The sequence below is a fragment of the Lacerta agilis genome, chromosome 2 (genome assembly GCF_009819535.1).
Source record: "Lacerta agilis isolate rLacAgi1 chromosome 2, rLacAgi1.pri, whole genome shotgun sequence".
NCBI classification, from domain to species: Eukaryota; Metazoa; Chordata; class Lepidosauria; order Squamata; family Lacertidae; genus Lacerta; species Lacerta agilis.
Window position 1 is genome coordinate 81,926,298 of NC_046313.1, and position 14,013 is coordinate 81,940,310.

General features: G+C 40.7%; 1 protein-coding gene across 4 annotated transcripts in view; it reads left to right on the forward strand.

The window, feature by feature from the left end:
* The window catches only part of CHCHD6 (coiled-coil-helix-coiled-coil-helix domain containing 6), a 200,780-nt gene that overhangs the window by 103,004 nt on the left and 83,763 nt on the right, over positions 1-14,013 (forward strand). For all 4 annotated transcript variants that reach the window (XM_033141059.1, XM_033141060.1, XM_033141062.1 and 1 more), the window contains one exon: positions 1,828-1,898. In XM_033141059.1, coding sequence (XP_032996950.1) covers positions 1,828-1,898 — 71 coding nt within the window. The remainder of the gene's footprint in view (positions 1-1,827; positions 1,899-14,013) is intronic.

Below are 14,013 nucleotides of genomic sequence, written 5' to 3' on the forward strand. Positions count from 1 at the left end.
GAAGCCAGGATGGTGTACATGATTTGTTTTCTTTCAGTTTTTCTCCTCACAAGAGCCCTGTAAAGAACATTTCCAGCCCATTGAGTATGGTGGTGTTATGGCACCCTGTCTTCTCTGCATCTTATGATACGGGGAGGAAGGGAGTTCCAGCCAAGGGTGTACCCCTCTGTCGTCTTCTCTCCCTTCCTTTTAAACCTCTCACTGCCACCAGATGAGAGAATTGATTTTATGCTCATTGCCCCTCAGTAAACAGTGTAAAATGCCCTTGTGTCTCCTCAAGAACACCTCAAAGTGCATTACCACCAGCAGAGTTTGGATACATTGCGGTTAATTTTATTCAGTCTTGTTGGGCACATGTACCAGCAGTGTATGTTTAGAGCATTTTCTCAAGTCCTATTTGAGATAAATCCAAATGGTAGTCTCTTCCAAAAAAACAATTCCAAAGTTGTTCCTCTAGTACTTCTCCAAAATCTTTCCCCATTTTAGTCTTAAAGAAATAAGGGAAATGGTGGACAATATAGTTGGGAGATGATTCCTTTCCCCAGTGGGTTGGTAGAATGAAATAATTGTTCAAAGTTGTTTAGGTTGTATAGTGCCTGGGGCATACAACTTTAGTCCCAGTTTACAACTGAAGTATAAAGCAATGACTATATCGTGCATTATTTGCAGTCTTAAGACTTATTTATGAAGGCTAGGGAATAACAGCTTTCTCCTGAATTGGATAAAATTTCAATACATTGCTTTACTTCACAAAGTGAAGTTACTATATTTGAAAAGTTGGTGTGGTGTCTAAGTTCAGGTGGAGTTTAATCAAAGTAAATGTAGGATGCTGTCAAGAGATTGTTTATAACAGGGGTGGAAAATCTTTGCCTGTTGGGACAAATTTGGCCCATGAGGCTGTTTTCACAAACCACACCCTCCTGCTCCAAAGGAACAATTGGGAACCTTAAAGTGTGATCCCAACTATTTTTTTGTGAGTGGCGCTTGCTGTCAGTGCTGATCAGCTGATCGACATTGACAGCAAGTTCAGTGTGATTGCTGCCCAAAGCAGGTATGTTTCACTCCCAGCAAACCCCCAGAGTATGGCTTGATGTAAGTGCAAATATTTCTTTGTGTTGTGTCTGATTAAATTTGAGCTGTACCACACAGGAACATTTTTACTTTGGGTCACCTGTTATTATTGTGATGTCAGGTGATTAATGGGCAGCTCCACCCATCAATCCAGCCTATGGACTGGATCCCTTTCCCCAACCCTGAGTTATAAAAAGGCTAGTAATATTTGGATACTTGCTTTTCAGTTAACCTGCCTTTTATGTTTCTGATTTGGTTATTTATACCTTTACAATAATGACTGGTTGACATTGCCCTTGCCAGACCTGTGAATCTCCAAGCTTGAAGCTTATCTCTCAGAAAGGTACCAGCAGTTGCCAGGAGAACTTTCCCCATATACCTGAAAGCCCAATTCTTGAGTATATTTTCTTTGGATTGGAAGTGGGCTGCTAATTTGCTCATTCTCACTCAGTACAATAAGGTTGACTACAGGAGCTCATGTATGAAATGATACAAGGTGAAGCTCACCGGTATGTTTTTAGCTATTATTTTATCTGTTAGCCGGTAGGGTATAAATGATGATGATGAGCTTCAAAATCCTTCGTTTTTGCAAGCATTTTCATCCCTGTCAGCCCTCCCTTTTTGTGCTTTAATGTATAGCATATTATTACATGTCTGTCCTACTTGCCTTTATCAGTTTAAGAGCCTTTGTAGTGGGCTATGCTGCTTAAGAAACATTAATTTGTAATGCTGGGTGATGCCTTTTTAAACTTTCAGAATTCTGAAATCTACAAGATGACCTTGGATCAATACAATGAGGCAGTTACCAATGCAGAAGATCAGATCAGGTAAGAATGCAATTGTTATCCCATTGGCAGATTAAAAACAATATTATTTTTCCAGAAGGAGGTGGTTCAATGTGGTCCTGATGGGAATTCACTTTGCATGCTTCCACCCATTTCTGGCCAAAGCAGGGAATTACACGGAAACCAGCCAAGAAGTGTCATAGTAGAGCAGAGTAGATACTGTGCATCCAGGTCACACTTGCTCACACTATAGAAGCAAAGGGATTCTGCTCTATTTCAGGCCAGGATTATGCAGCTCTGTCCATTGCCTGGCTTTAGCTCCTTCCTCAACTTACTACATGTCACCCTGCCCCAAACCTGATAGGAGCCAAGTCTGACAGACCAGAAATACAAATATTTTTGTAGTTGCCATATGGGGAAAGTATGGGGAGGCATTGCTCTTACGGTTAAGGAGGAGTATATGAACATGATCTGAGCTATAGGAAGCCCTGAAGCAATAAGCATTGAAAGCTACCTTTCCACTATAAGCCAAATAGCTATTGGTAATTTTTTGTTAGTTTGTTGTTGTTGTTGTTGTTGTTGTTGTTGTTGTTGTTGTTGTTGTTTTAAAAAAAAACTTCCTTAAACTGAAGAGTTAAGTTAATACATTCCGTGAAATTTCAAGGACAATGCATAAGAATTACAGTACATCGTACATGTTTAGCATATACACAAAAGTCAATAATACATAGTGCTTCAAATAAACATGTATTTTAACATGCTTCTGACACATTGCGAGGGGCTCCCAGTTGGCCGAGGCAACCTGCAAAATGTACCTGCATTAGAAAATGTGTATAATTGGGCCATATTGTGTGCAATGGCCCTTGAAGCAAATATATCAATTAGATGATTAAGAGTTGCTTTTTTGTGCAACAAGCAAATAAATGATGACAAATTAGATGTTAGGTGTTAATTAACAGAGCATGTGCTACATTTCTTAAAATAGTATTTTTATCTTGAAGCCAATATGTATATGATATTTTATGCCTCCTTTTTGTCACTTTAATACACGTTTCATATTCTAAATCCATTTAAAGGATGGAGATGTCTAGCATAGTATTCCCCATGTTTTAATAAACAAATTAATTCTTCCTTTCGAGGATTCTTTTTCGTTGACAATGCTAGAGCAGATATAATAATCCACACTAGTAAGCAACCAAATACTACGATGGGATACCCAGGGGGAGAGATGACAAAAGTAAGATAGTTTTCAGCAGGCATTTAAAAGTTGGCACAGAAGGCATCCACTGGGTTTTCCACAGGTTACAGGTGAGTATGGGTCTTGCAGAGCAGTCTAGAGAAGACTTTGAATCTCAAAGGTGTAAGAGATGATGCTTAGGGAGCTGCCTTCTCAGCTCCTTGCATTGAGAAGGCTATGATGTTTTCCTCCCAGGAAAGATCAGAAAATAATGGGCACTGAAGAACAATTAACAAAGATGAGTTGACCTCTGTAGTTTAGGAGTTAGCTGCTTATCCATTCTAAGTTGGAATTTAGTTGGGAATATAACTAAGATAAAAAGAAAAACACTTTGCAAGATGGAATGTGCAGGAACTATATTGATTAGGAGAGAGCTTCTAATCAATACACCTCCCCACCCTCTCACTATATATAAGGGTCTGGTGACTTCTGTTTCAGTGTATCTGAAGAAGTGTGCATGCACATGTAAGCTCATACCAAGAACAAACTTAGTTGGTCTCTAAGGTGCTACTGGAAGGATTTTTAATATATTTTTTATTTTTTATTTTGTTTTGACTACGCCAGACCAACACAGCTACCTACCTGTAGGATATATTGATTAGGAGATTATTATTATTTTATAAGGAAGACCTCTGTCAGAAGACAAAATTAGGCACAGATTACAAGATTACACCAGTAGATTGGCTAGAACAGCATCATGCTTGACATTTTATCACAAAACATATATTAAATACGCCAAGTAATCCCAAAGGCATTTACTAAAAAGGAGGCCACCAGGACAGTAATAACATTTGAAAGGTTTACCTGGATGTTAAGAAAAGCTTCAGTGGCATGGACTCAAAAATAAACTACCTCTAGATTAAGGTTACCAGATTTTTTTCCATGAATCCGGGGACACTTTTCAACTTCCATGGATTTTGTATGGGGACTGATTTGTAAATCCAGGCACTGTCCCCGGGAAACAGGGACATCTGGTAATCAAGCTCTAGATAGATGTTACTATAATCAGATTAAGAAATATCAAATCCATGAAAAAGACAGATATAGGTGAAATGATACACAAGAGCCCAGTTGGGGAGGGGGGACACCATTACCTGCTCATACAAGTGAGAACTTTCTCAAAAATACTACAAAAGTGATGATACTACAAAAGTTGTTCAACCAGCAAGAATGATGGGGAAAGGATCAGCAGATGGTTGGAGAGGTGACACTTCAAAAGGAACATATTGGCAACTATGATGGAGCTGCCCAGTGGTAGAAGGGTTTTGGAAAGACTTCCTAAAAGAGATTGGTAACATTACGGGAGCACACAGCAACAGTGGATCCAACATTATGGTGGTTCTCTTTGTTTTCTGATGTAAACTCAGGTTCCTCTCCACCTCACCCCCCTGGCAAGAGCTAGTTTAGTTTGTGCTTATGGTAGCAAGGCTCACCACATCCCAGAGCCAGTGTGGTGTAGTGGTTAAGAGCGGTGGACTCGTAATCTGGTGAACCGGGTTCAATTTCCCACTCCTCCACATGCAGCTGCTGGGTGACCTTGGGGTAGGCATACTTCTTTGAAGTCTCTCAGCCCCACTCAGCTCACAGAGTGTTTGTTGTGGGGGAGGAAGGGAAAGGAGACTGTGAGCCGCTTTGAGACTCCTTCGGGTAGTGATAAAGCAGAATATCAAATACAAATTCCTCCTCCAGCATTGGAAACATGCCTGCCTTAAAAATGGGTAATTGGTAGGGGGGGAGCTATGCTATGTTGTAGTAATGGAAAAGGTAACACATCAGTTTTAAATTCTTAGAGGCAAGTCACAAATTGATTATTTTTATGCAGTGTGACATGATTTTGTTTCTTTTGCTGATAAGAAAGACACTGGTATGCTAATGCCACTGCAATACACTTTTATTTGGAACAATAAGTAGAAGTCAGAGCATTTTGTTATTGATCTGTTCTTCTCGGAATGCAAGGACTATCCATCGGATCTCGATGCTGGATAACTAAATGGGATCTATAACGGAGCACTCTATTCTTAAATGGTGTAATGGCAAACTTTGTTTTATACATTTAGAATCATAGAATGGTAGAATTGGAAGGGACTCTGAGGGTCACCTAGTCTAACCCCCAGTCACGCTGGAATTTTTCTGCCCAACATGAGGCTCGAACCCATGACCATGAGATTACAAGTCTTGTGCTCTACTGGCAGAGCTATCCCATATATATATGGAACCTGGGACACTTTGGGCAATATGTCTCATAAAGCAGAGATGGACAGGTTTCCCATACAGGGAAACAATAATGTGGATGGCTGTAGCATGGTAAATGTCTACTACTTATACTGCATTTGCTGCTTATTGGTGCTGACTTCTTAAAAGTCTCACTTTTGAGTTTGCTTGGACAATTGGCAGCAGGTCTGGGCATGTTGCTGTTCCATTTAAAAAAGAAAAGAAAAAGAAAAAAAAACACCACAAACCAAGCAAACAACAAACAAAAACAGAGTTGCCAACTTGCTGCATATATTTGTACATTCTCTTAAAAATAAGTTGCTGCTGGAATAAATATTTCAAAAGTTGGAAAGCAGTAATTAAGTTATGACAGCCTTTTCTTCAGTTGTCTTAGAACACAGGAAGATGATATCAAAGCCAAATATGTTTCCAGAACTATGTTTCTAGTTGGCAAGAAAGCAATAATTAGAAATATGCAGGTTCTTTGGGATTTCCTGCAGGAAGAGATTAAGACCAGCGGTTGTGTCCTATATTTCTTGTTTTCAGTTGTGCCAATATTTCCTTTATCTTCAGTGCATTCCTTTTGGGGCTTCATCCTATTCCTCCACATTTTCTTACTGGATAGGGGACCAGTGGCACACATTTGTATCTTGTATTATGAGGCATTCTTGAAAAAGTCAAGACTGCTGTTAATTCCATACTGGTTTTTTTAGCCAGAATATTTCAAGCAAGGTTTTAGAAAGCAACCTCCACCACACCCTGCTCCGTTTGTTGTTGGCTGAAGTTGTTACATGCTCCTCCTCTACTGCGTGCCCATGAACAATGCTTTCCATTTCACCTAGTACCACATTGTAATTATTCTCACTTCATTGTTTTGCACTGCCAACTCATTCTTTAATTCCATCATTATATTTCCAGATGGTGCCCCAATGAGGCCTTTGTGTGGGGTTTTGGCAGTTCACTTACCGAAAACGTAGCTGTTACTTTGCACATCTTTCTCCTACAAAGAAAGAAGCTGCAGGTGAAAGAGATTTGGTGCCAAAAAGCTCCCCTCCTCCACTTAATTACTCATATATGCCTAAAGGGCCTGAACTGGGGGTGACTAACCAGAAATGAGACCTAGGGTTCATAGTGAATAGCTTGATGAAGACATTGACCCAGTGTGCAGCAGCAGGTGGATCGTTCATAATGCTGTTATACAAATCTATATTGTGACCACATTTAGAATACTGTCCTCAGTTCTGGTCATCTCACCTCAAAAAGGATATGGTAGAGTTGAAGAAGGTTCAGAAAAAGGCAACCAAAATGATACAGGGAGTCGAGTTTAGATAAAAGGTGAGTAAGAGGTGCTAAGATAGAAGTATGTTTATATAGAATTATGCATGCCATGGAAAAAGTGGAGAGAGAAATGTTTTCCTCCTCTCATAACACTAAAATTTGCGGACAACCCAATGAAGCTGAATGTTGGAAGATTTGGAACAGATAAAAGAAAGGACTTCTTTACACATCACATAGTTAAACTGTGGAACTCGCTCCCACAAGAGGCAGTGATGGCCATCAAATTGGATGACTTCAAAAGAAGATTAGACAAATCCATGGAGGGATACGGCTATCAGTGGCTACTGACCATGGTTGCTATGCTCTGCCTCCACGGTCAGGGGCAGTAGCACTTCTGAATACCAGTGACTAGGAGCCATAGGAGAGAGGGCTCTTGTGATTGGGGTTTCCCACAGACATCTGGTCCAGCAGGCTCTTTTTATATTCTGTGGGGAATGGTTATTTCATTGTTATGAACAGGTGACTTTTACATTTGAGGGAGAGGGAAATTCTAATTTAAGATGGAGTGGTGACGAAGAGTATGAGCTCTGAGAGACCCGTGAGTCAGGAAGTCACAGAATTGACTCACAGAGTTGGAAGGGACCCAAAGGGTGATCTAGTCCAACCTCCTTCAATGCAGGAATATTTTTACCAATGTGAAGGTCGAACCCACAACCCTGTGATTAAGAGTCTCATGCTCTGTTATGAACTCGGTAGGTGGTTGCCCTTAGGCAACTCGCTCTCTTTTGCCTCCACTCCCCATGTGAATACAGCAGTGGTAATACTGGTCTACCATTGCAGATTTGTTGTAAAGATGAATAAAGCACTTTGAACATTCAAAAAGAGCCGTATCAATGCTTATTGTTGTTAAACAGTGCCATGGTTGGAAATCCTAGTTTTGCATCCTTGAATGTATCCTGACTTCGGTGCACAGTTTAGGCAGGGTCAAGTGAGCAAGCAGCTTTCTCCTCCCCATCCTTAAGTGAATTATTGAGATGCAAATCCGTAGGACTTAACAGGCACATCTTGTTATTGTTTATTACTAGTGAAACACTGTCAGTGTACACATTTTCTTACCTTTTGACACACACCTCCAAATACGGAAAGTAGTAATCTGGCACAAGGCGCAACATTAAACCCCATCTTAACCATCTGATAATACTGTTTGGACTTTACAGAAGTGGCCATGCTTAAGTATTGCCTCACCATTGTCTGACTTATTCAGACTGCGAATAGCAAATGTTGGGCTTGATTAATTCAGTTATGTGCTCTTCTTTGGTAGCCAAGGAGTTCCTGGGTGCTTTTACTAACTGCTTAGGGTTGCTGATGGGTCATAGCAAACTCCACCCTGCACCCACCACAGATCATAACTTGGCTGCTGTTTACATCATCACTTTACACTTTGATTAACTTGATTTGTGTCATAACCCTCTGGTCTTGTTGGCTTTGTCTTTAAATTTTCTTCAGCTTATGAGTCACTTCTTCAAAGTGTAAACAGCAAGTGCTATTCAGGAGCTGCTGTCTCAGGATAATTCATAGTGTAACCCAGCTCTTAGAGGTCTATAGTTGACTCATTAAAATAGTGTATCCCACTGGTTTTTCCAAGATTGTACTAGTGTAAAGGGCTCACCAAATTGCCCTGTGTATGTCTCTTGTTCAGTGGAAAAGTTGGAGCTATCTCTCAGCCTTATGCTCAGTTCACATAAACACAGCTGTTTTTACAAAAAGTGTGATAGGAAATTGATTTCCTCTCTCTCCAGTTCTAGTGTTACCACCCACTTGCCATTACTCATGGTGAATTACTAGAACGAGACCCTCATTCCTTCCCTTACATATATACATTGAAGGTGTTTCCGTTTTTTGTCACCTTCTGCCAGACACCATCTTTTATATGTGTCATTTGCTGTGTTTGGATAAGCCGGAGACACAGAATTTTCTCTGCTGTGAGCAGCAACTCCCGCTTTTCAGAAACCAAATGGCAGCATGAGTAGAAGAGGCACGAATTATGGAGGCTGTTTCCTTGGCATTGCTAAGCTTCTGTTGCATCCCTTTCCATTCATTTTCTCGTCCTCTCGACCATCTGCAGCTCTGGCACAAGTGGCCTAGTGCATTAAAGGGCTTTTTATTTCCTCTGAATGAATAATGCTAACTGGTATTTATGACAGCACTTCAACATTTCAGAGTGTTGTGCGGAACTTCACTAACAAGGCCACACAATAAAAAATGTTCCTTTGAGGTTAGTGGACAAGTCTGGCTCTTTTTCTCTCAGAAGAGAGGAAATCTGTACAGAAAAGGGGATGAACTGGTTTGTGCCAAGCGACACAGCAAAGCAGTGGTAGGTGTTTCATCCTGTGGCCTCACCTGGAGGGAGGGTATCAGTATTGACCCAGAGGTGGTCAATCCACTGTGACTTGACTGTTTGTTCTCACATCTGAACTGCTGGCAGCACATTAAGAAATATCCTCCCTGCTACATTTGCTCTTTCATTCTGTGCTGGATATTACCCAGCCCTCTGTCTTTCCCAGCAAAGAGCCACCTAGCAACAGGAGCCGTACCGATCAGAGCTTGGAAAACTATCAGCTCTTTTGCCACCTTCCTTGTTGTGCCCTCGTTCTGCGCATGTTGTGTTGTCTTGGAGAACCGCCACGAAATGCATTGCCTGCTTTATTTTATTACAAAGGCTGCGTTATTTTGTATGTGCACGTGTCAGCCAGTGGAATTAAAGGCTGGGGACTTAGATCTAGACGCACACCGCACGCCTGCACACATTCCACTGTTTAGCAAACTCTTCACATCAGTGATCATCCACAAAAGGAGATGCGTGTAAATAAAAGGCCAGTGCTCCCCACCTTTTACTTCACTCCCTGTCCTTTTCTCGCTGCTCAGAGAGCCATGACGCAGACTAGGTTTAGAGAAGACAACTTGTTAATCCCCTCCCTGCTACAGGGAATAAAATGGCATTTCATTCCAAGCTCTATTAATGCGCTCGCTCCTGGGATAAAGCGAGACTCCCAAAAGGCAGTGGCCAATTTTTTCCTCCTTCTGCATCGTCTTTGTCTTCTTTTGAGTGTTACATTTAGATTAGTGTCTGAGGATTAAATGTTTTTACAGTCTCTGAATCTGTTAAGGGGCGGCAGGGCAGGAGTGAAGGGAAAATCAGTAAAGATGCTGAGGCTTAGTGCAGGTGTTCCTGATGTATCCTCTAAAGGCTGGTTTTAAACTTTCTTTTGTGAAATTTGACACTATTGTCATTATTATTGTTATTATTATTATTATTAATGGAAGCACCAAGAATGTGTGGTGGTGGGATATGACACTTTCTCTAAAGCGTAAAGCTACACAAGCATGATGGTGTTTGGAGGATTAAAAAGTTGTTAAAAGATAACTTTCCTCGGAGACCTGACTCCTTTTTATGAGCTTCTGAAGCTGTTTACCAAGAGCTCTGTTGTTTGCACGCCTGGCTGAGGGTGTTACTCACTCTGTGCACTTTTTATCAATGTTCATTTAAAGAATGCCCTTTATCTTATTGTCCCACTAGAGATCAGCCTTGAATCCAAGGCAGCGTTCCAGTGAATAGGCTGCCAGAGAGATTTACTCCATATGGGACCCCATATCTCTGAGTTCCATTTAATGATTGTAGGATCCTTAAACTTAATAGGCGTGAGTATTTAAAGTTATTATGTTGGAGAAACTGGCATGTGGTATGTATCCCCATGGGCTTTTTACAGAAAGGAAAATTGCACAGACTTTTAACACACAGGCATAAGGTAGAAGGCTCCTTGATAGGCTATGAAGTTGAAACAGTGAATTATGGCTGATTTCTACTACTGAAAAAAGTACCCTTGTGTACTACTAACCCTGCCGTGGATGGGTGAAAGAGAGAGAGAGAGAGAAGAAGAATTTTGTTCTTTGGGATCTGAGAGTATCCAAAAATGTCACTTATGAAAAAATTTCTTGGATGTATGTAAAAAGAGATTTCTTTTCCATCTGTCTCATGAAGCCTCAAATATTATGGCCTTCATTGCTCTAGGAAAACAGCTCCTAATGGAGGTTACTAACAAGAAATGTAGAATGGATTCTTCTCATAGTGTATTTTGAGGAGGCAAGCAGTATTCTGATACACAATACATGGCACTGGCAGGAGTAGGTAGAGGAGGTAGTTGATGAAATCATATTTTTAGACTAACTAGTGGATTGATATTTTTTTAAGTTACATGAACTGGACATGGATGTTTGACATGTGCCAGCAATTGGCTTTTTCCAGTGCATGTTTTTATTCAGACAAACCTGGGAGTAGCAATGCTGCCTTTTTATTTGATTTCATAGAGACATTTGTAGGTTTTATATCTGTTACCTTATATCCTTTTCTATTTTGTTGTTTACAACTCTGAAACTATGCATTAGTGGTCTATATATAAATGATCTTAAACAAACAAACAAACAATTGTTCTAAAGAAATTCATTTGATGGCTGCCACCATCCCACAGCTGGAATGTCACAACTGAAAGGAGCCTCAAGAAGTAGAGAAGCCTAAGAGTCTTAAAAGAAAAAGAAGAAAAAAACACCTCCCTATTTAAGGATAGTTCAGATGTCTCAGTAGCATTAACCAAAGTGTGTCTTGGGAAAGTGTCTTGTTAATAAGCCTACATAAGTTACTCCCTGCCAAAAAGGCAAAAGCCTTGTCTTCTGGGAGGAGTGGAGCTTACTGCATTTCTGTGTTGGGTGCAGACAAAGAGGCTTCCTCCCTCCTCTTCCAGCCTCCTTGCTCTCTGTGCTGGGTGGGGGGGGGGGGATCAAATATTCTGCCCCTCCTCTGCCAACCTGCTTACTTGCCTGCAGGCGGTTCCTTGTTGCCTGTGACTGCCAGGTGAGTTCTTAAATACTAGGCTGGATGAACATCATGTATCCAACAAGACTGTAAGGGGAGTGAAATATTTGGGAAATGTCTGATAGGGAAATAAGACTTCAGTTCACAAAGAGAAAAATATGTGCCTGTGCATACTTTAGGAAAATCAGGCTTTCCCCCAATGATATTTTATACCTTGGAAATACATACTTTGGCCACAATATGTGACCAAACTTTGATACACACTTAATTCCATAATAATGGCCATTTAGGAATGAAGTAGATCTTCCTGGCCCCCAACCCAACCAAGTGTTATTATAGAAGGCCACAACAGGAAACAAAACACTGAAAAGGGTCTACTATAGCACCACCAAGATCATATATCTGTTTGAAATGCTCAAAAACAAAGAGTATTTTCTGCACCTTAGATGTGATAGATAACATTTTTGGGGATAGTGAGGTGGACTAGCATGGTGTTTTACACTCACAGATGGACTACTGTACCTTGAACCAGTCTCCAAGGCAGCAAAGCAATTTGATGATTTACATGTTTTATTGCTTACCTATTTTCACACTTCAGCCTCAGTCCTCAAAACGTTGCACTGCTGCAAGCCATATTAAAATCAAGTTTGCAGTTGTGCGGCACTTCAAGCACTGCAATCTCTATATTTGGCTTCAACATCCCTCAAGCCTTGCAGAACTAAAGTGCTTCTCAAACACCCAGCCCGTGCCGCAATAGGAATAAGTCTCTCCTCTAACGTTGCATGTTCAGATACAAATGCATGAGTGAGTACTTTGGAATCTGCACTTTTTAGGCGTGCAAGTGCCTAAACATAACCCAGTCACTCTTCTGGGAAATGTGTCTCCATCCATACACAGGCATTACCCCAGTGAAGTATTTCTAGAAAGCATACTCCTGCCAAACTGCTGTAATTTCTGCCTGTGATGCATGCCCTAACACCTGCTACTATTCTGAATATTTAACGTCCCAGTTTGTCAAATAACGCCTGCACCCTGTGTTTATACAATTGATGTGATTTGAGTTGAAGGTTGCAGCTGTAGATTACAAGTAACAAAGAGGGTGCATTTTACAAACAGGTCACTCTTACGGCACCTGATGAAGGCCACCGTGAACATGGCTTGGTAGATCTTCTGGGTTAGAGCTAGACACTGTAAAGTAAATATATTTTGCACTGAAAAATGACATCGAAAATTATGAAAACCACTAAGGAGAAGTGGATGTTTACTGTGGCTCATGTAAACTAAAATTAAAAAATTAAAAAATCAGACCCTGCCCTGGTCCCTGTAGAATGTACAGGTTTGGAAATTATGCAGCAGAAAAGTAGTTTATGTTGGGAATTCTTCCTTTCAGGCCTGTTTTGTAAGCTGTGTTTTAAAACCGCCCTTGTATGCTAGCCCTTCGCTTTCCCGCACAGCATTCTTCCCCCAGTGGATGCATTTTACAGATGGGGTGCAGTTGTGGTGGTGCTGAAGGTTGATGTTGAAGCTGGAATCATCGTGGGAATGCTTTCCAAAAAGAATGGCAAAATTAAAGATGTCAAAAGCAATAAGGCCTGAGAAACCTCTTGTTACCAGGGAATTAATGGACTGTTGGTTAATTAGCAGCCCAAGGCAAAGCTGAGGTAACATTCTTAACAATTTGGTCATTAATTCAGCAACAACTGGTTTCAAGGGCATTGTTTGCTGTTTTGAACAGAAATGGTATTTATGCTTTTCAATTATACCCTCTGTTTGCATGGGTTGCATGGGTCTATTATGGAGGGTGATCCCCCCCACACACAAGCAGAGGGTTAAAGCGGATGGAAGATCAAGGGTAAGTCATGAGGCTTTTAGCATAAATTTTGCTAGAAAAAATACGACTTCCTGTACAGTATCCCTGAAGATTTCCTTGTCAAGATGACATGGCTTTCTTGAATAGCTATCCCTATGGAACTGTGCAGGTGCTGTGTAATTGGCTGAATTAGAACCTATTTTTTCTTCTCGAAGAAAATAGTATCTTGGTTCTGTGATCTACTATTTCTTTCGGTCAACAAATAAAGCCTTTCAGGCTAGCCAAGAAGTATATAATCAGAAGTACCAATTATTCATTTTGGGGGATCCAGCTCAGATTTAGCACTGCTATTTGCCACTCCCTAACCCCCTCCACAAAATAAATATAAATGTCATTAGTAAGCTTCTAGGAGTGTTGGCAAGTAAGATCTGGGATTCTGGTGGCCTGCTGCTAGGTAAAATAATGTGTGATGTATAGTTTTTGAAAGCTCTTGATTCCCCACCCCCAAATGGTAATCTTCAGTCTGATCTCAGCATGCCAAGACTTGCTGGATGTAGTACATTTGGATTAGTCTTCTATGTTCATCTCTTGAGCCCTGTGTTGACTTGTGAAAATGCTATTTATTTTGTGGAAAATGCTCATGCTCTAGATCCTGGTCTAGACTGGCAAAACTGAAATGTGAGAGGCATTTCTAAAAGTCCAGAAGTGTAATCCACTGTGATAGTACATAGTTTGTTTTCCTGTTGAAAGAGTT